Consider the following 20,094-nt stretch of genomic DNA (forward strand, 5'->3'; position numbering starts at 1 on the left):
CAGGACCAATGATCAGTGTATACGGGATAAACTCAGAAGTACCAATGGGAGGCCATGCTAATTTCCATAGGTTTGTTATAGTTTATATATTTAGGTGACAACTTTATAGACATGTCACAAATTACCAAGAGAAGACTATTTATATACATATATTTTAAGACAAGTAAAGCACAGTATAAGGTAAGCCATGCATCATCCTACATGATCCTATTACAAATGCAATAATAAATAAAAGTAAACCATTTTTATTATATGCCATGAGACCCTCATCCTTTTTAAGTTTGTCATATGTGTGCAGTTGTACATACATGTAGATTTTACACAAAGTGTATGCAGAGGGCAGTATTTAGCAATAGATTCAGTCAGAATGATTTACAGTAAGCTGGAAACCTGCAGCTATTTGAAGTAGTCTGTGCCATACACACTTGTCAGCTGCATGTAGGTAGGGATTGGATCTCCTTGGGTTTTACCAGATCATGCTAATTAGTCATTGACCAGGGTTCCTTCTTCGCCGACTGTCCCTTTGTGTTGGATCTAAAACACAAGGCTAAAGTATCACGTCTCAGGTGAGAGATCAAACCACATGAGACCATCAAGGGACATAGAGAGTTCCCACTCAACAATAGAAGCTTAGATGGAAACTGTTTTTTTGACATGTTAAAGATTGATGACGTACATGGTTGATATCAAGATGGTCCTTTTCAGTTTTGATGTAGCAAATCTTTGTAGAGCGCCTAATTACACAAGCATGAGTATCGTTGGAGCATCCGTTTAGTTCATTAGTAGTTGCACACTGACCAAAAGCCTTACGTGGGGGTAATTAATCCGGTAAGGTAATTATTCATTCTGCCAGAGCTGCTTGGGAAAGATTTTGACAGAAGAGATGTCCAATGAATGGTCTTTTAAGGTCTGTAGCCTTTGATAAAGAACCGGGCCCAATATACAATGAGCCAGGCACAAAACAACAATGAGGTCTGGGCTTAGACAACATCTTAACGAGCTTATGAGGCCCAGGTGTGATCATTAGAAACTCATGTAAGCTGATGTTCTCAAATAGCCAGGCAACAGCAATCAAGTGGTTTGCCAACAGATCAGTAGAGAAGGTGCTAACCCATAGCATTCAACCCTGGATTCAACCCACAGAGCATGTCAAAGGACGGAGAAGAGGTAATGATTGTGATAGACAAAGGCAATGAAGCCCATGGGGCTCAGAATGGTCCAGAGCGGGCCCTTGATTGGGTGCTGGGTAGGGCTAGGCCTGGCGGCATTTGTTGACAAGTTAGGGGCAGGGTTAATGGAGGGTATTTAAGGGGTGAATGCCACTAGGTTTGGCGCGTTTTTCCCGCCCTCCATCCCTGTTGTGCTGGGTTTTCATGGGGAATGTGTTTTTTGTAACGGTCGTTTGGAAGCTTACCAGGTATCTGGTGGGTTAATGCTGCTGGGAGAGTATTTGGTGGTACTTGTGGTGGGAGGTTTCCTGGCAGGTGGAGCTGGGAACCTCAGGTCTGGGTTTGGACATCCCAGTATGTCCTTCCCTGTGCGGTGTGGTACCTGGATAACCTGGTAAGCGTAGGGTGGTTTCCGTTCTGTTAAATGGTTAATTATTTATGTCATTTATTGGTTTCCGTGTGTTGGTCAATGTCCTGTTAACGCACCTATTTTGGTTTAGGTCTGCGTGGCAATGGTTAGCGTTAAAATAAAACGGCTGTGGCCTTTTCTAACCCAACCTTGGTTGTTGTGTCTTTCTTGGGTTATGCGGTTCTTGGAAGGCCTAGCATGGGAGTCGAGGCTACTACGGTCATAATTGGCAAGAATTCATCTTTTGTTTGCAAGGAAAATGGACACTGGACATAAAAATACAAAGTCGAACATCATGAAAAGCTGCATTAACGAGCATTGCCAGAGAGGAAGCAAAAAGTTTGGCAAGTAAGCATTATCGAGGTGCATCAGAGACCCAAAGATGCAAAAATAATAGAGAAATACTGAAACAAGGCATAAATGTAACCTTTATTACCCCTGGGATCTTGCATTTACTAGAAGGGTATCTACCATTATTTGAAAAGTATCGCATTCCGCATCTTAACTGTCCTGACTGTAAAATGAAAAAAAAACTTTCCTTGTGAAATCTGAAATGTATTTTCCTTTCACTTTAAGTAATGCCCCCCCGTTGCCTCTAAAGTTCTTCGAGTGAAAAGATCCCCAGAGTTTATTTTTATATTGTCCTTGCACGTAATTGTATATGGTAATCTAACCCCCACACAGATGCCTTTTCTCTACAGTAATCAAGCTGAATTTGGAAAGTCCGCCTTCATGGCTAGTTCAGGACTTATAAATATGGGAGAATATCACGACTGTCGGATAGTATTGTGCCTTTAAGGTCCCATTAAGGCAGATGACAAAATCATTAAATGCTGTAAGGGCTGGAGGGCAGCTTGAGATCATCACACATCCTATAAATTTAATTCTAGAATATAATTACTCTGCCATGGTACGCAGTGCGGAGGGGACAATTATTTTTGTGATATCCGTATCAGAATCTTCGTCCTTTGGACACAGCAGAGAGGACAGACTTTCTGGTAGATCTGGTCTTTCAGAAGCCGTGTCGAGTTCTATCCAGACTATCATTTGTCATCGGGTTCATAGATGTTTCAGGGACACGGGTCTGGCAGATGTGACATTTAAACGACCAACACAAAAGCAATCTTTGGATTATAGAACGCTAACAAATTAATAAAGGGGGCAGATCTGGATAGAGGTTCATTGCTTGCTTATATTACTGGGCAACCGGATGGGGTTTCTTATGAATTTATACGTTTAGACGACTATTTATTTACACTGTATATCTAAGATCTGTCTCATCAACCTCTATGAAAAGTCTCTACCAGAAAATAGAAACGGTTCTCATAGCTAGAGAACAAGGAATAGAACATAGAACTTTAATTTCACTACCTAATACATAACTGTATTTTATTGTTTTTATATGTTATCGCAATGCTTTTTAAAGGTACAACTAATGGGTAGGATCCAACACTTTAAACTTTTCAAATGCCAAAATGTGAATAATTGCATTTTCACGCAGAGCAATTTTACTTCTACTTTGAGTTAAAGTAAGAATAATTTTGCCGAAAAATCTTCAGCAAGCGTGCCATGGGGATTTTATTCCTGTTAGTAAGTGTGAAATGTGGAACTAGTGATGCAAGCGATGTACGGAAATAACATAACTTAATATATGTGGTGCTGTGAGCAACAAGAAATCCGTCTGACCTGTTTTGCAAAACCCAGAGCTGCTGTAACGTATTGAATCCCGAGCAGATATTCATCTTTTCCAATAATCAATCTATTTAGCATTTGTTGTTTTTGGTAATTTGAGTCTGAATGAACTTAGCGGAAACTCTTCTTCACCTGGGTCCCTGCAGAGTGGCCGAGGCTTGAACAACAAAAATAAATTAGCGTAGGTTCAGCCACTGAAGTCAGCAGGGCGATATACATATATATATACATATATATATATATATATATTACGCACTCAGTGGCCACTTTATTAGGTACACCCGTTCAATTGCTTGTTTACATAAATAGCTAATCAGCCAATCACATGGCAGCAACTCAATGTATTTAGGCATGTAGATGTGGTCAAGACAACTTGCTGAAGTTCAAACCGAGCATCAGAATGGGGAAGAAAGGGGGTTTAAGTGACTTTGAACGTGGCATGGTTGTTGGTGGCTGACAGGCTGGTCTGAGTATTTCAGAAACTGCTTATCTACTGGGATTTTCACAGACAACCATCTCTAGGATTTACAGAGAATGGCCCGAAAAAGAGAACATATCCAGTGAGTATATCCATATCAGAGGTTAGACTAAAATGGGCAGACTGGTCGAAATGACAGAAAGGCAACAGTAACTCAAATAACCGCTCGTTACAACCAAGGTATGCAGAATACCATCTCTGAACGCACAACACATCGAACCTTGGAGCAGATGGGCTACAGCAGCAGAAGACCACACCGGGTGCCACTCCTGTCAGCTAAGAACCGGAACCTGAGGCTACAATTCGCACAGGCTCACCAAACATGGACAATGGAAGATTGGACGAACGTTGCCCGGTCTGATGAGTCTCGATTCCAGCTGCAATATTCAGTTTAGCCTAAACATGAAAGCATGGATCTATCCTGCCTTGTATCGGTTCAGGGTGGTGGTGTAATGGCATGGGGGACATTTTCTTGGCACACTTTTATGGATGTTGTATAAAAGTATGCACTAAATAGGCAAATAGAAAAAAAAAGTTTTCTAGATTTTCAGTATGTTTAGAATGGGCTAGTAAGTTAGCCCCGACTAGTAAAGCTCAGAGCTATTTTTAAAAGGACTGTATAGAGATCCCCCTCCCTTTCTAACAGCTCCAGTAGCTAAACAGAAATAATTATGGTAGTCAGTCTCATCTCTCAACATATCTGCCTTCCACCTACTTCTTTTTTTCTCCTAGCAGTAAATATACTAAAATAGCGGATTCTCCCTTCCCCCCCCCATCGGCTGGGGTTGCTTTAGATTTGGATGCTCATACATTTGATTATATGCTCAGCTTGCTTGCTTAATCTTATTTATGCAATTTTTCTCAATTTAAGGAGAGCTCTAAACCCATAAGCTGTCCCTTCGTTTTCGTCCTTAATACCTTCCCCCTCCCCCGAGAACCATATTGCCTTTTCTTCCTATTAGCAGTGAGTTTGATGGAAAGGTCTCCGGCTTTTAAAATTGTCCTAGTTGGTCCCACATCTCCCGATCTCCACTCAGCAACATCCACCTTGCAAAATAACCTTTTAAACGTTTTCCCTTAGGAGAAAAAAAGAAGGACCTTCTAAAGTCCAATAAGCTTTTGTGGTGATCCCCGTGATGGAAAATGCTGCCCAAAATGTTTAATTGAACGTATGTTTATTCTTATTATAAATATTTCCAGTCAGCTGTACCTAGGGTCACCTTACAGTGGTATACATGTATTGAGGGTAAAAGTCATTTTAATTCATTGTTGTGTCTAATAACATTTGTATTTCTTCACGGCATTAATTTTAAATCTTTTGAAATGGTCAAAAAGGTTTGTATCATGTTAGCCACGGAGAGACAGGAAAAAAATAAGTAAGAGTTATAATGATACTATTTATTGGCAAACAGAGTTTGATTGCAAGCTTTTGAGACCTTCAGGTCTCTCCCTCGGGCATTAGTGAGGCTAAATTGGTTGAATTTTATAATTCACGTGGCACATGTTTTAGCCTAAATAATGCCTGGGGAAGGGACCTAACAACTTGATCTTGAAAGCTCACAATTAAACTCTTACTGAATCAAGGATTTCTGGAAAAAGTATGATATGCTGGGGTGTTTATCTAAAATGCTGATATGCATAAAGTAAAAAAAAAAAAAAAACACATTTAAATGTTCTAGCTTAATCGACAAGATGCAAAATAAAGAATCTATTCAATTTTCAAGTATTTATTTATAAATACCAGGCCTATTTACCAGATTGCACAGAACCTTATTGTAGACCATTATTCAAGTAAGTGGCAGTGTTTCTAGAAAGATGAAAACATAAAAATGTTATAAACACGAGAACGGGTTAAAATAAGGCGACTAACGCGGGACACATAGGCAAAAGAGACATGAAAGGAAGAGCTGGAAAATACAACACGTAGCAGAAATAAAGCGCTGGGTGGATAAAGACAGATCTGTGCATTAACTCTACTGCACAGTATTAAGGAGATGAGACCCAAGGGACAAGAGTGACCCGTCACTTCTCATCTGTGGTCTTTTCCCATGACTCGTGCGCTTCACTCCATTTGCTTTTAGCGTCTGTCTGACCCTGTGCCCCCGACCCACTGCCATCCAACTCCAGTTCTTCAAAAGAGGAAGCGCTTGCGCCAGACTCGCTGGGACTCTTCTCGCTATCGGGGTGCTCTTTCTTCTGGGAACTTTCTCCTTCAATCTCTTCGGGGCTCTCAGACACCATCTCCAAGCTCATTAATTCCTCTGGCAAGAGGGGGTCAAGCTCTGCATAGAAAAAGGTGAAATCATGAGGGAGAAGAATGGTAATACAATAACATTACATAGAACATCACATGCATATGAATAAACCAAATGGTACAAATGTCCATATGTGGATGGACAGGGATCACATAATCAGTTGAAATCAATGGAAATAATTGTATAAAGCAGGAAGAGGAAAGCCTCATCCATTCTTGTACACCTTTGATCAGATCATACTCATGGATCTACCCGGTTTGCCATGAAGAAAAGCCTACGGCCATATTTCTACACAACTTTGTATCGTGAACATTTCTTGCTCTCCTCTTCATTCTTTAGTCTTCTCTTAAGCACCTCTTACAACTACCATCTTCAATTCTAATCTGCTGGCAACGAGCCACGGTCACAACACAAAGATTAAAGGACCTTTCGGGCCAACCTTCTTTTTAATGGTCAGAGAAATGCTTTGTTTTTGCTGTGTAGCAATCTTGACAATATATCGGCCAAATGTATTGCACACGCAATCACTGCCGGTCAGCTCCGGTGTTGGCACGTGCATTCATTTTAGGGGTTCTAATCCTCCCGCAGCTCTTGAGGGACAGTGTTCATTCACCAGGTAAGTGTTTTATTTATTTCTGACAGGTAAAGAAACAATATTTATTGAAATGCTTAGAAAATGGGGCATTATATTGCCTTTAAGGTAAAACGATGCATTAAGAAGATTTATTGTGTGAAAAACACAAACATAGGTAATGTAATATGACCAGCAGTGTATATGGAGTTTTCCTGTATTTGCATGAGAAAATATTTTAAACCTCCGTAATCAAAAAAGGAGAACGGGCCACAGAGACCTAATTAAAATTTTTACTCACAAAAGTTGAACAGAAGTGGCAGAGGAAAATTACATAAGGGGATCCCAAACCATACTTAAATAGTAGAGCGTTTATATTTAGGCACTTGGTAGCCATGGTGGCTATGATTTGGTTGGGTTTTACTTGTTTAACATTAATTAACTTTATACAGAGAAAGGCTGTCTATTCAGCTGGCTTTCTGGCTTTCTACGCACAGCTGGGAGATGGAAGCTCAGCAGGGTCACATGACAAGTCACATGACAGACTCCCCTTTCCTGCTATTAATGCCTCTCGCTATACAACTCGGCACCATGAGTGCTTTTTCCAATGTTTTATTGCATGGTCTGCTTACATTTAAGTCATCAGGATTAATTACTCCCAAGTCCCTCTCTTCCAGGGTCACTGACAAAACAGTGTGCCCAAAGCTATATTATTCCCTGGGATTCTTTATGTCCCAAGTGCATCATTTTACATTTATCAACAATAAACTGCAGCTGCCGCGCTCGCCATTCTTCTGATTTAGTTGTCATTTGAATTGTGCAAATCGGAAAGTCTACCTTGAGGTACACCTTTCTATCATCTGCAAAAAAGACATGCCATACCATTAAGACTCCTGTCATATTACGTAAAAAAATTAAATTAAAATGCACGGGTCCCGATACCTTATGTATCCCACTAACAAGTACTTTCTCTAAATACACCATTAAATACAACCTTCTGCCTCTTGTCACACTATGGGACAATGTCAAAAACCTTACTGAACTATATATTTGATTGATGTTACTAAAAGTATTCGAGGGTCCGTTATTCATTTCAAGGGACCAGGAAGGGTCAGCAGAGCCCCCCTGATACCACTGTTTTTTTTTTTTTTTGGCATTGTGGGCAACTATTCTAAGGCGAGTGCACCACTGATATATACACCACTCTTTATACAATTGTTTTTTTAAAATCCATGCCAATAATTTCTTCATTCCAGATGTCTTATTCCGTGTGCCTCCTCCAGTCTGTGTATATTTATCTGTCCTTGTCCAATTTCTCTGTTTAATCTGCCGAGTTCTTTCCTCCCTTTCTCCAACCAGCCTGTTAACTGGTGTCGTTCTGTCTCAGACATCCCCCCCTTAATTATAACAGTCTTTTAACGTCCTCCTCCTTTTGTACATCTCAGTTTTCTGTCTCTTTTTCGCACACCCACTTTCTCACAGGTGTGCCCCCTGCCCAGCAGATTATAACATGCCATTTATTTTGTGGGCCCCCCCAGCGCTCATGGCGTGCGTCAGCTCCCAGCTGCTTAATAACACACAAAGATAATAATATAGGGAGAGGAAGAGGGGCGGCAGATCACTGTCCTGCCCTCCGCCTGCAAGTTTGAGCAAATATAGGCCTCACGCTCTCCGTCACTATAAGGACACGTATCGACCTTGGCTGCCAATGAGTGCCCGGAGCTGGGGGCAGAGGGCATCATCACACGACGAGGTGATAGTGACAGCTGGTGGTGCCCATGGCTGGTGAGGAAGCTCCAGGGAATCATTAACTGCAAAATAATGTTAATTGTGGCTGACACAGCTTGAGGATGGGGTCACCCGGCCTGCCAGTGCCATGTCCCAGACCTCTCGTCACGAGGGCAAGCGATGCTTCTCAGCATACACTCTGGAAAGCAGAGAAATGTTCCAACTTGCACTGTGGGAGACATGGAGAAATTCAGCTCCCTGTATATAGTGTGAGAGCCAGACCACAAATGAGCCTTAGGTGGAAGGAGAACTGTCAATTTTGCAGCGTGCGCGAAGAGGTAGGGACGTGATGCTAAACAGCATGCAATTCTTTAAACAGAACCCCACGGTCCTAATAAGGCCAGTAGCCAAACAAGATGGAAGTGGGTGCAGGGGTGTGGAATTTTTTTTATTAAAAATCTACTTGTCCAAGGGACCAAAATGGTAGCCCAATATACTTGTCCCTCATGACAATATTCGTCTTAATACAAAAAATAATGGCCTATGGTGTTCACCCAAATAAAGCACATATACATGGGCTCTGTATACGCAGCGATAAATAACTAAGTCATCTGAAAGAGAAGCTTGCAGAATGCAATGCTGGCTGCAAAGGTAATAGCGTGAAGTATGTGCTACCGGTGGAGATACCTGAGGAGGCTCTCACACTGCTCTATGGGAAGATAAAAAGACCTCTGAGTAGTAAAATTAAAAAAGGTTTTAAGATCTGGAATCCTGATTTTTTTTAACCATCTTAAACATGTCTGCCATAGAGTATTTACTCAACATAAAGACTACCATTATCGATGCAGGATCACAAACCGTTCACCAGGCATCATGAGACCTATTCACAAAACTGTGAGTTTGAAGCAGAAAGCTTCCACGAGTTGGAGAAAGTCCAAACTGCTAATTCAATTACAACTCGTATACCCTCCCAGGAGCTGAGGGGATTATAGTAAAAAAAAAACCCCAAGAAACAAGATTTGAACTCATGGGTTTAAGACTTAAGAGTCGGAGCTAAGGTCCAACTCGCCAACATCACTTCGAGGTGACTTATGAGTCCACCACCACCCCAGGAAAAACACAAGGATCAGGGGCGACAAGTTATGCCTTAACTCGACTGATCTCTTTACTTCGTAGCAACGTTTTTCAATGGCAGAACGTAGGTTTTAGGATGCCTGGAAGAGGATCAAGAGCAAAACTTTTACTGCTGGGAAGCCATACCTGACTCTGGCAGACTCGGCTGTCCTTTCTCTTTCCTTATAAGTTCTTTCATCTCAGGAACATAGAAGTCATCCTGGCGAGACAGTGGGCACATGAAGATAATCTTATCCCCTTTGTAAATCTCTACATAGGGATGAGCGCACAGTTTTCTTTCCTGCAAGAAAAAACACAATTTCCATTATACAAAAAAATGTAAAAAAAATAAAAAAATCTAACAAATATACAACATACTTCCAGCCTGTTTTGGGAGAAAATGTTGTGTGGGGTTAGAAGTCTAATGCAGACTAATATGAGATTCCAGAACATGAGTACTCCTTGTGGCCAAGAAGTAGGGATCATATTAAATATCAGATTTGTTGGTGAGGAAAAATAATCTGATTTCAAGAAGGTCTAATTAATAGAGTCGGCTATCCTGCTGACTCACCACAGGAGAGCTCTTCCCATCTGAAGCCCCCCTCCAATCTCTCATAAACTGTAATAAAAAGTAAGGTATTCTTTAAATATAACATCAGATGGGACCTTTAAGGGAAAGTCACTTGGGGTAAAAAAATATATATATTTCTCCTTGAGCATAGAATAAGGAGCTATATGCAATAATGTAGGTCAGCATGGAAGCAGTCATTGTTGTCAATCATGCAATATTTTGGGTGTCTCTCCCTCCGTAAACACCACCCTTCATAATGCATTGTTAATGCAGTGAAATACGCTAAATCCAGGGTTCAGGATGACCTCATATTTCTGTACCTGTGCAAAAGTAGAATTTATTGGTCGTATGTGCAGTAAATTCTTGTAAAGATGTACGCTAAAGAGGTTGGAATTGGGAAATCCAATGAATGTGTGTGTATGTGAGAATGGATTTCACATCTTTAGTGGTTCACACTACTGTAGTATTGTAATACATAATTTACACAATTAGTGTGTAGAATTCCTTTTTTTTTTTTTTAAACACATGCACACTTAACATGTTTAATCCAGACGAAAATGGGTGGTGGTGGGGGGTCAGGCTGCAGCTGTTCTCCCCTTGGTGCCAGAGACACCACAACTCACAGCAAACTCATTAAAATTTCATTCCCAGCTGGATCTGACTCATTAAAATACATGTTGGATCCTGACAGTCTGAGGGGAGGCGCGGAGAGTCCGGTGCTGCCTGGGGGGAGTGTGGAGGAAGCCTCTGGAAGAGATGGGTGGGGGGCAAAGAGAGGAGCTGCAGACAACATATTGAGATGTAGTGTAGAATATGGAGGGGGTAGTGTGGAAGTAACCCACCAAGTGGAGTGAAAAGAGCAGGAAGAGGTGTTATGCAGAGCAGAAAATTGAAAAGTTGAGACACATTGCACGCATCATATACGCTTTAGAGACTGATGACATCATACGTCTGGTAGCACATGCTGCACATGAGTTCTTGTCCCAAACACCTGCTGCGGAGAAGCGGCAGAAGTAATAAGAAGAGGAAAGGTGGAAAAAAAACATTCCTTTGGAGAGTGGAGGCAGCTTATCTTCAGAAAAGCCAGTGAAGAGGAGAATGGAAATGAAGGAATATAAAGAGGAAAAGGGGATATGCATCAAAAAAGAGCGATGGGGTTCCAGCTTGCAATGGAGACAGCATGGTATAGACTCCCCCAGAAGGCAGAGCATTGCTGGCAAGAGAGTCATGTGATGCTTCGCTGGACTCTATCAGGAACAGAACATTAAGTACTGAACTTGTCCAGAACGTCCCCTAAAGGAAAGTGAGAGGGATTTAAAAAGACCCCCCTTCCCCTTTTCCCTTGAGGAGAGCTCCTCAAACATAACCTCCTCCCGCTCTCTATCCATGGAGAGGAAAAGAGTAAAACACAGACATGGAGAGAGGAGAAAGAAGATTTAAAAGACAAGAAAAAGAAAATAATCTGGGCAAACACAGGGGGCAAAGACGAGGGGGATAACGGTGCACGAAAAAAAAAGATAGGGGGGGCTGGATTGCCTGAGAAGATTATGTGTATCTGTGAAAGTCAGAGGAACAAAGAGAATGACGTGAAGAAGAGAAATAAAAAAATGACAAAGAGGAATATATAAAGAGGAAGGAGATAATTATGAGATGAAAGGCTGATCAGACTGCTGGACAACCCAGCTCCCTCAATAAAGTCTCCTCCACCCCACGTGCCTCTCATAAGACTGCTGGATAACCCCCATACATTTTTGATGCCCCCCCCAACATGGTCATCTTCTCCTGCACCCCCACACTCTTTTCCCTTTCCTGATGAGAATGCTGGACAGCCCCCATACAGAACCGATTGTCGGCCCAGACGCAATCCTTTTTCCTGCACCCCCTCCTTGTTTTTCTGTTCCCCTGGCTTGTCTTTCATTCTCCGTCTCAGATCTCATTTTCGCCTGACTACAAACAACAGGCACCAATTTACACTTCCCTCACCAGAGCCGGCAAGCGGAAAAGGGGGGAAAAAAAAAATACAAAAAACAAAAAAAAACAACATATACACAAACAGCCATTATTAAATAAACGACAACCTCACAGAATCATTGAAATATTATACAGGGCAAAACTTCACCCTATTTACAGGAGACGCTCCCTGCGATTAGCCTTTCAAAATGCACCAATAAACCAGGGAGATGAAAAGTTTCATCACACCTCAATTCATCCACTACCCTTGGTTCAGTGAACTAAGCCACTGCTTGAATAAAAGGTTTGATGCAGCATAAACGGTAGTCCTAGGTAATGTTTCTGTTTCCCTTGCATTTCAGTAGTTTATATTAAGCCGGTAACTTTAGCTTTTTAATTACAATTAAATATACAGATGGGCAATAATGAGATGGGGCCGGGGAAATGCGTTGGGAAAGATCACAATAAGAGCTCTCATTATTTTGGTCAGGCTCATCACAGACAGCTTGGGTATGATTATTATTATGCCGCATACTACCAGCGTAATGCTGTTTAATGTATTTTCCTAAAGCAAGCCCAAGAAAAAGAAGGAAGGTATTTAACAGAATACAGAACAAGCAGTAAGTGCTTGCATTGGTAGGGGACAAGCAGTCACTCTGGTGTCCGGAGGCTGCTTGCTTGGGACGGCTGCAAGGTACAGCTGCGGACAGTAAGCTTAAACCAACCCTACAAGATCAAATCACTACAGAATGTGACAGAAATGTTATGGAAAGTCAGTATCGCCCTCAGGTCTGCCATTCATACAGCAGAGCTAAAATGCCAAGCTTAACCGCTGACCGTTACCATCCTTTTATTGCCTATACACATGCCTGCCGTGTACGAGACACACGGGCTGAGAAGGGAGCAACAAAGTTAGTGGCGGGTATGGAAACAGCCCTGTGTACCGTATGGATTTCTTTAAAAAAAATAAAAAATAAAAGCTATGGAAGGGAGGATGGTGGAATATAACGGCCTGGGAGCTCATTTAAAAACTGATGCGTTAGCCGATACAAAACATTTGCTGTAAATGCGCCCGAGATTGTCTCACTCGTGATGACCCTGCCATATGTTTCTCTCCTTTCATAACAAGCCCCTAATAACCAGCCCTTATGTTCACACCTCCCCTGCTGATAATAAAAGCCAGGCCGGGACAAATGTCCTGGGGTAAAGGCTTTAAGGAAGGCTTTAAACAACAGGTTAAACCGACAATCTGCGTCACATGCTTATATTGATTCCGAGACCATCGTTCCTTTCAGTAGGGGTCTCTCTTTACCTGTTATACGGTGCTGCGGGATAAGGCGGCGCTATATAATGCAATAAGTAATAATGTGGAAGGCTGCACAGCTTTGCTTGGCATATCTTAACAACCAGGGCGTCCTTAAGAAGAGCAAATACCGTATTTGCTCGATTATAAGACGAGGTTTTTTCCAGAGCAAATGCTCTGAAAAATACCCCTCGTCTTATAATCGGGGTCGTCTTCTAATCAGACCCCAAAAAAATGCTGGCGCCATGCTGCTTACCGGTCGCGAGCAGCGTCTCTTCTGTTAGAAGCAGGGCAGGAAGCTTGCAGCGTCCTCACAGAACTCTATCTCCCCCCTCCCTCCTCTGAGGGCGGGGCCAGAGAAGTTGCTACAGCCGGTCCCCTGCAGAAGTCTGCGAGTTGGAGATCTGCAGTTCAGGTGAGGGGGTGGGGGAGGGTTTTTTGAGTATGTGTGAAGTGTGTGTGATTAAGGGAATGAATGAGTATTTAAATGTTTGTGAATGAGTGTGAGTGTGTGTGTGATAGCATGGATGTGTAAGGGGGGTGGGGGTTGTAGCATGGCATATGGAGGCTGTAATCCCACTGCTATCATCCCCAGGTTCCAGCATGTACTGGCTGCCTTGGCTTGATAGGAGTGTGATTGCTGTTAGCAGTTTGATATATATATATATATATCAAACTGCTAACAGCAATCACACTCCTATCAAGCCAAGGCAGCCAGTACATGCTGGGTTAAAAGGCATATCATGGGGCTGAGTGGCATATAGGGGGTTAAAATGCATTTCTGGACCTCCAGAAATGCATTTTAACCCCCTATATGCCACTCAGCCCCATGATATGCCTATATACCTCCAGAAATGCTTTATACCCCCCTATATGCCACTCAGCCCCATGATATGCCTTTTAACCCCCTATATGCCAGAGTGGCATACAGGGGTATAAGGCATATCATGGGGCAGAGTGGCAAATAGGGGGGTATAAAGCATTTCTGGGGGCAGAGTGGCATAACTGGGGGGGGGCAGGTTGGCAAATAAAAGGAAATTTAAAAAATATATTTTTCTCAATCATAGCTTTTATTAAACATGAAAATAATTTACATTAATTAATATTTACTGGTAAAACTTTTTCCCTATAGGGTAGTCTTATATTCAGGCTTTTTGTTTTTTTCCTAAATTAATATTTTGATTTTGGGGGGTCGTCTTATAATCGGGGTCGTCTTATAATCGAGCAAATACGGTATGTAACAATAAGTGTTCATTTTTGGAGAAACTGGTGGGATCATCCCATGGTTTCAAATTTGTCACTTTGTCTTAGAACCGGGCTGTACAAATCTGACGTAAAATAAGTGCAGTCGCAGAGAAATGCTCTTTAAACATAAACATTAATGCGCATCTCCATCATGTGGGATCTCTACAAATTCCTACGGAACATAGACCTATAGATAGTTAAAAGTGCTCGGCCATATAATGTAATGCAAAACCATTTGCGCCTGGAACAGGATGGGTAGTTACAACGCAACGCCTTTCTAGCGAACGTTTGGAAGATTGTGCATAGTTACTAACTTATACTGGCGTAGCGAGCATTCTGAGATATATATATATATATATATATATATATAATATATGTATTTGAATACAAAGCCTTCTTCGCAGCACTCCTTTCTCCTCTCAGTGTGGCCACGCAAGGCTGGGAAACCGTTCTCGCTGCTGGTTTTCTTCTTGCTATATTACTAAAATCCCAGCGTGGGCCGAATCACTGGTGTATCGCTCTGTAACAGCAATATAACTATAGGAGCTGCTGTGGCTACAAGCAAAACCGAGCTACATGTTGGAATAGACACAATGCAGACCCATGCTATCGGTGGCCGGGGGGCTTATTCGCTAAACTGCGAACTGCAGGCAAGTAGAGGTCAGATTAAATATTTACAATTAGCAATTTAAAGAGGAACCGTCACCTATCACTTCTTTTAGGGAGACTAAATTCATTCCAACTTCTTACTGTCTTTTGGTTTCCAATCAATTAAATCCCTTTTCTGGATATTTAGTTTAGCTGTGATCTGTGGCAAAAAACTTGGAATAAATATATTGTCTCAAAGGTCTCATCTACCGGTAAGCAACTGCCAGAGCCAATCGGATTCCACCAAAGGGAGGTAATGTCTTAACAAAAGGGAAAATAACTGGCTGACTGGTTACACTGGTCCATTGTAGCATACCAGGAACCGATTGCGCAATGGGGCAATCTACACTCAGTAATGCCGCAGAGGGGTGTAGGACAGAATACGCCGCTGTTAATAGCATATACGGTACTTAAATCAGGGAGAAGGAAGGTTTCAACCAAATATCTCCTAAAGTTCACCGTTTTGTGAATAAACCATTAACATATCCCAGCAGATAAATATGAAGATGAAAGAATAAAAAAATCTATGTGACTGATGCCAGTCATGTTGGGCCACCAAGGGCTGATTATCTGTATCACTCATGACAAGCTTGGAAACAGGGCCCCAGGTGGCCCAACACAAGGCATCAGTTACGCCGATCATTCATGTTGGGACATCAAGGGCTGATGATATGCATCTGTCAGGACAAGTATGGAAACAGCATAGCATAGCACATACACAGAGGGGTATTGGCAGCCAGGTTATGCTGCTCCTTAATAGGTTCTGGATAAACTTTCTGCTGTTTATGGTTTGTTGGAAGAAAAAAAATGTGGCCCTTTTGCAGCTCTGTTACATCCCCCCAGATGGAGGAAAACACACTTACACATACTCTTTGTCCTGCTTCGCAAACTAAAGTATACTTGGATGACGTTTTTTACCTTGACGTATTTCTCCAGCGCTGGGTGAACTCTGGTGGTCGCCAGCTGTATTGAGAAAGGGGTGGTATAAGGAAAGGTGGCCATAACAGCATGGTTCACTTCAGGCAGGACACAGAACTTGAAGCCGTGTTTCCGAAATATTCTGACGTGATCAGGTACAGGCTTTTCATCTCCCTCGCTGAGTATACTGCCCACCATGTACCTACAAAACTCCACCGGTACCTGTGAACAGACAGTTGACATATGAACTACAAAGAACTTGTAATATTGCAGCAAAAACAACACTCTAAAGAATCTGTTTATCCCACAACGCTTGACAAAGCAATGCAAATAAACAAACATGCGTATATGTATACGCCACTTACTATTTATATATAAATACTACCAAAGAGCCTTGGAGTTTTAAAAAAAAGACTAAAATGACCTTTTAATGTAACTAAAAGCATGTGGAGCTAAAATGATTCTAAAGTTCTGAAAATACGTACAGTTATATGTAAACGTATAAAAAGCCCAGAAAGTTGGCCACCAGCAGTCACAATTTCCTGGTTTCAGAGGCTTACCAACTCTGGTAACCAGAAATATAACATATATACACACACACATAAATATATTATGCTTTCTTATGCACCTGGGCTCCAGTACCAAAGTACCTAACCCATTCCTTTGGGATGCCCTACCTGCTTCTCGAGGGCAACTTTGCTGCTATAAGCAAGTCTCTTTCCCCAGAGAAGGTGCTGCTATATTTATCCATACCTCCTGCTCCGTACACTCAATATACTTAAATCTCCCACTTTACTTACCAAATACATTTGTGGTTTCAAACATGATTCATTTTGGGCACTTTACCGTAAAGTGCCTGCTTCTGTCAAGTTAACCATATAATGCTTCATTTCTTTCATAACTTCCTAAAGGTGCCCCTTTTACTTACACAATGTTTCCCCATATGACACAGTGAGATGCCCCTCGCTTTTTGGATTTTAAGAGTCCTTGGATACATTTCCAAAAGAAACAACAAAGACTGTGTGTGGTGAGTGGCCGCTTATTTTAAACCGTGCGATTCTCAACCCAGATTCAATAACTTGATGACATTCCCATCTTGTTACCTTTATTGCGCATTATATGTATTTATCATATACCTACAGCTTGCCTTTTAGCAACCGTTATATCTCTGTGGGCCCTGAGTAGTATAGTAACCCTAAGATCAGGCGATGAGATCACCCAGTTGTGGTCATCGTTATATATACAAATTTTAATGAAATTTATTTCAGCATCTGGTAAAAAAAACATTGCTTTGTCCCCGTAAGGCAGCTCAGCATTTTTCAGACTCACCTTCATCGGATTGTCATAGTAAACACCAATGGAAACCAACTTCGGCGCAAGACTGACGCTCTCTGTGTACAAGTTCCCACTCTCATCATACGGTCCAATGCGAAACTTATAAGCCACGACCACACCGCGGATGGGCGGTGGTCCGGCTCGTACCTCCACCTCTGTAAGCAAACCTGAGTATACAGCCACTCCAAACAAAGTAAGAAGTAAAAGTGCAATCAAAGCAGCAATCAAGGACAACAGCACCCAGTCTGGGATAGAACTCATCTTAATAAAATAGAAGGTATTACTGGCTGTGGCGCAATGGGTTCACGACACTGGAAAGGGTCAAGTCAAATGTCCAGTTTAGAAGAATTGCGCGTCCGGTTCTTTAATCTCAACCAGTATATATAAAAAAAATCCCTACCTAGTAGATAATATAATAAAAAATATGAACTAAACAAACCGTCTCTCTTCCACTCCAAGGAGAATGCAGTCTTAAGCTGATGGATGACACACAGCTCTCCCTACTGAGCTCTTAGTCTCATAGACTTCTACATTAACATTACAGCAGGATGGTCTCTTCCGGGTACGATGGGCGATACCAAGCTTAAGGCAACACGGGGAGAACACGAAAGGTTGGCTGAGATTCAGTAGCGTTACTCCTGGAAAAAAAATACTCAAAATATCAATAAAACGCGGGCTCTATTTATTCATTATGAAAAGTGACCCTTAAACAACCCAGTAGGTGATGTAATTAAAAACGTGTAATTCTTCGCTGTGTACTTGGTGCGCTCCGACCAGGATGAGAGTCTCTGGTTACCATGGAAACGTGATACTCGGTTTTTCTATTAGCGCTGGCTGTTTAGTGAAGGGGAATATCGTCAGTCTCTGAGATGGCTTCTCTCTTCTGCTAGCGATCTCCCATCGGCCCGCTAGAGCTTCGTACATAGCCGCTTTCTAAGCTTATCCAGTTGAAACAGCGTTGCGTGTCACACGGAGAGCAGGTATCGGGAATGGGCGGGCCTAAAGGTGCAGTCTTATGATTGGCTGGCGATATTGAGCGGGAAACCCAAGGGAATGTCACCTTGAGGGAAAAGATGCAGGTTACAGCTGATGACATTTCACATCAACATAGTGTAATATTCATAGCAAATGACAACACTCCAGCCCAAAGTACCAGGGTAATTTAGTTATATGCAGCATGATGGAAAAAAAAAGTCAAAAGGAATTTGTTGTTACTTATTTACTTATTTGTAAGGCATTAAATTTGAATACAATAGCAATCACTGATATTATATAATAAAAGAATACCAAAACTAATGACAGATATCCAATGTAGATAGAAATGAATTGTGAAAAATGTGCACTACAACCAAATACTTGTTATGGTGCATAACAAATTTTAAGTGGCTATATTTGTGATATGTGGTGGGTGAGCAAACCAGCTGGTCTGCCTCCAACCCACCTGAAGTAGAGGAGCTCAGATTGTTCCCTGGGTACGCACCACGGCTTTTGGCCGGCTGATGGTGGTTCCATTTCTGTAATATCAGCCACGGACTGGGCCCATAGACTGCCTGCACCGAAAATGCCACAGTGGAACTGTGTCGGTGAAGACTTGGCTCTTTGACGGGGGAAATGGGTTGACCTTGTGGCTCCCACTTCGACTTAAATAATTCAGCACTAAGAAGATCCTGCCCTCCCTTGGCTTTACCAGGGAGGGAAGTTAAGTGGCTACATATCCCTTGAAGAAGTGTGGCCCCAGAAGAAGATTGGGGAACCAGTTTCCGCGGCCTTACCCCAGTACAGGCACCTTCCCCATCTTCAGCGATGTGGTCAAAGCATGGCACCTCTTTGAGGTTCTACAGTCCTAAAAGTAACCATAACGTGCTTATAAATCCAAAGCTGTACTCAGTTAAAAGATATTAACGGGTAAGAAGGCTACATAAATAGTCTTGGTTAAGCTCCACCCCTTGACAATTTTGTAGCCACACCCCTTAAAAGAAATCTATTCAGTTTATATGTTGGGAGATATTTTTTAGTCGTGTGATGAGCCATAGCTAGTGGGCAGCCCACCCCAAAAACAAAACAAAATCCCAGATAAAATACATTAAAAACACTGCAGTGAGAAACTCAAAGAATGTGCCGTGATACAAAGAGGTTAATGCACAAACGCAGCTTCTTGTTTCATTTCTAAAACGTGATTTCTAAGGTATAAATCCCATCAGCTGCCGAGATGTTTTACAACAAGATATCTAGGGATATTTGCCTAATTCCCTTAAGTCAGAGAACTTCAGCTACCTGCAGACTTCACACCCCAAGTGAAAATTATTTTGGATAATACTCAGCCCGTCTCACACCGCTCCTTGCATCTTGTTCTCCCCAGGCGTTGATACCTAGGTGATCACAAACACTACAAACCCAAAAAGCTTAAAGTGAGACTACAAGCCAAATGCATTTTCAGTATTGTTGGAGGTTGAGACATGGCTGACTTGGCTGAGTTTGTGTTGGCTTTAGTCAAACCTTACTCATCAGGAGTGATCAAGACCTCAACACACTAAAAACTGCCCTTTCTTGTTTCATTTTTGAATCTTGGGGTCTATTCACTAAAAAGATAGTTGTGTCTCAACCCTTTAACTATACATTATAGAGGAACCAACCCAGTAAGCTTCTGCTGCAGGAAGACCAAAAAAGTTCTTGAAAGTCTTAAAGTGTCGGAAAGGATGCTTGTGGGGA

The 20,094-nt window shown here is 41.9% G+C and overlaps 1 protein-coding gene across 1 annotated transcript; it reads right to left on the bottom strand.

Moving 5' to 3' along the window:
* Positions 1 to 5,459: 5,459 nt before the first annotated feature.
* Positions 5,460 to 18,353, bottom strand: TEX264 (testis expressed 264, ER-phagy receptor). Its single transcript, XM_053469181.1, has 4 exons — positions 17,380 to 18,353; positions 16,051 to 16,272; positions 9,563 to 9,716; positions 5,460 to 6,030 (listed from the first exon to the last, which is right to left on the bottom strand). The coding sequence occupies exons 1-4, from the start codon at positions 17,644 to 17,646 to the stop codon at positions 5,771 to 5,773; spliced, it is 903 nt and encodes a 300-aa protein (XP_053325156.1). The 5' UTR covers positions 17,647 to 18,353; the 3' UTR covers positions 5,460 to 5,770.
* Between the last annotated feature and the right edge of the window lie 1,741 nt (positions 18,354 to 20,094).

The sequence above is a fragment of the Spea bombifrons genome, chromosome 6, assembly GCF_027358695.1.
Source record: "Spea bombifrons isolate aSpeBom1 chromosome 6, aSpeBom1.2.pri, whole genome shotgun sequence".
Classification (NCBI taxonomy): Eukaryota; Metazoa; Chordata; class Amphibia; order Anura; family Pelobatidae; genus Spea; species Spea bombifrons.